The sequence below is a fragment of the Mytilus trossulus genome, chromosome 7 (assembly GCF_036588685.1).
Source record: "Mytilus trossulus isolate FHL-02 chromosome 7, PNRI_Mtr1.1.1.hap1, whole genome shotgun sequence".
Classification (NCBI taxonomy): Eukaryota; Metazoa; Mollusca; class Bivalvia; order Mytilida; family Mytilidae; genus Mytilus; species Mytilus trossulus.
In genome coordinates, this window is record NC_086379.1 from 1,853,059 (window position 1) to 1,855,363 (window position 2,305).

Consider the following 2,305-nt stretch of genomic DNA (forward strand, 5'->3'; position numbering starts at 1 on the left):
TGAAATTTTTGAACTGTGTCGAAGTGTTAGCATTAACTGCACGCTTTCCAGTGAGGATAATTGTGTATTTCAAAACTCGATAGTATCCGACATTCGGTGCACTACCTTATTTATTAAACTTTATTGATATAAACAAGTAAATACGACTACTTACCTTTCAAGCGGTCTGCTCGATTGTTACTTCCGGTGTGTGTATATCCATCACGTGGTTTTGATTGTACCCCTTGTTATATAATGCACTGATCCACAAATTAAGCAAGTACATAGCCAAAAACGTTTTGTTATAGCTTTCTACTACATTAACTGGTATTTTACCCATCCATCACAATGCATACCAGTTAATATGTAATTCATTCAGGTTTATTAACACTGGCTGAATAAAATGCAATTATTTGTAAAGTAAGTATTAACAATCCCATAATATATCAAATCGAGAACATATGTTTATACTGCTAAGACTTCTTTTTATTCCATTTGGAAATCTGAAACGTCATTGTAATGGATAATGATATGGATTGTGCGACAGAATGTAATAACTGTACTAAGCATGCTATTAGATATATATACCTACATAAAAGTCGGATTACATTATTCACAGAATATTTACAAATTTGATTGTGTATATAATTGTTTTTCTTTAAAACGTGAGAAAATGTTAAGTTAAATTCCAATTAATATGTACTAATTTCAATATTCAAAACTTCGCAAATCCCTTAAATTCTTAAAATCCCGAGTATTGCACTTCAAACAGTTTAGCTCTTTCAAAATGTGGACTACTATCAAGAGTAGCACAACCTATATAGAAAAATCCAGGTACAGACAATGCAAGTGAATAAGGTAATGATATTCCTACATCAGCAGTGCTAATGGTTGTTATAATAGTTCCATTAGAATTTAGAATATGCAGTGAACTATTATTACAGTCAGTAACAATCAAATTATCCGCTGGTGTTGTAAGTATGTCTATGGGTGTGAATGGTCTGTCCTTGGAGTTTACATTAGGATGGCCAGTGTATATTTGTACGATATTTCCTGTTTGTCCAAGCACAATCACTCTACCTCTACCTGATGCATCCAACTCATCAACTACACATATGTTACCATTATTGGTACTAGTTAGCCTGTCCGGAAAAGTAAATAAGGGTTGATTGTTATCATCATGTTCATATTGTTTTATATTATTGCCTTTTTCATCCATAACTATCACTACTTTCCTTTTCGCACTTTGTTCATTTGGTTGAGTTTTTGCTCCAATGATAACTTTGTTATCCCTCGTAACATGTATACTACATGTTAAAAGTGGTGCTACATTATATTCCGAATATGATATTTCTTCATTTTCATCATTACGCAGCTGCAATCTTGTTTCACCAACAACTGATAAGAGTAGATTGTTAGTAGAGTTTATTGCAATGTCATAAACATTAATATTAAACTCTGACAAGACCTGTGTATTTTCGTTTGTCAGTTTCACATTTTGAATAACTTTATTTGAAGCATCTGATATCCACAATAAACCTTCAGAATAAGAAATCACTGTATGAATGTTCCTTAAGTCTACCGTAAAGTGTCGTGTGATTTCAATGTTTGGTTCTGTTTTTTGTTTGCTTACTTCTCTGTTCTCTGATTCGAATTGTGGTACATTGGTTGTACTTGGGATAGTTTTAGACAAAGCTAACTTTTTCAGTTTGTTTTCTGTTTCCCTCTGTATTTCTAGCAGTTTGTTAATTTCCGCGTTGTATTCCTCTTGATCAGATGCATCATGACCTTTGTGTACTTTAGTTATGCACTTGACACATATAAATTTTGCACAAGTTTTACAATAAAAAATGCAAGTGTGATCATGATGTTCTTGACAGTTTATTTCACTAAAATCCAAATTTTCCTTAGATTGTTTTTCAGGCCTAACTTCCTTAAAGTCTACTATTGTATGATTTTTGGCATCTTTAATTTTCAGATGATTTTCTTTACATTTACTACACAGAAATAATGAGCAGTTTATACATTTCCACTGAATTTTGGTGCCGTTTTCACAAAGTTGACATCCAAGTGGAATTTGTGCATTTTGCATTGATGTTTTTGAAGCCATTTAGTTTTAAAACATTATGCAACAATAATTCATGTCAAAATATCACTTGCAAATGTCTTTAAAAATGTTTCACACGACTTTTTAAACTTCATATTTCCATAATCATATAATCAATATATCCTTACAAATCTAGTTAAATCTAGTTAACCTAAAAATGTGTTCTCACGTTTTACTGGCTAACAATAGTCTTATATCATATTGACGCCTATAAACATA

The 2,305-nt window shown here is 31.8% G+C and overlaps 1 protein-coding gene across 1 annotated transcript; it reads right to left on the reverse strand.

The window, feature by feature from the left end:
- Nucleotides 1–721: 721 nt before the first annotated feature.
- On the reverse strand, nt 722–2,089 carry LOC134726090 (uncharacterized). The gene has a single exon (XM_063590488.1). It carries the CDS (start codon nt 2,087–2,089, stop codon nt 722–724), a length of 1,368 nt encoding a protein of 455 aa, XP_063446558.1.
- Between the last annotated feature and the right edge of the window lie 216 nt (nt 2,090–2,305).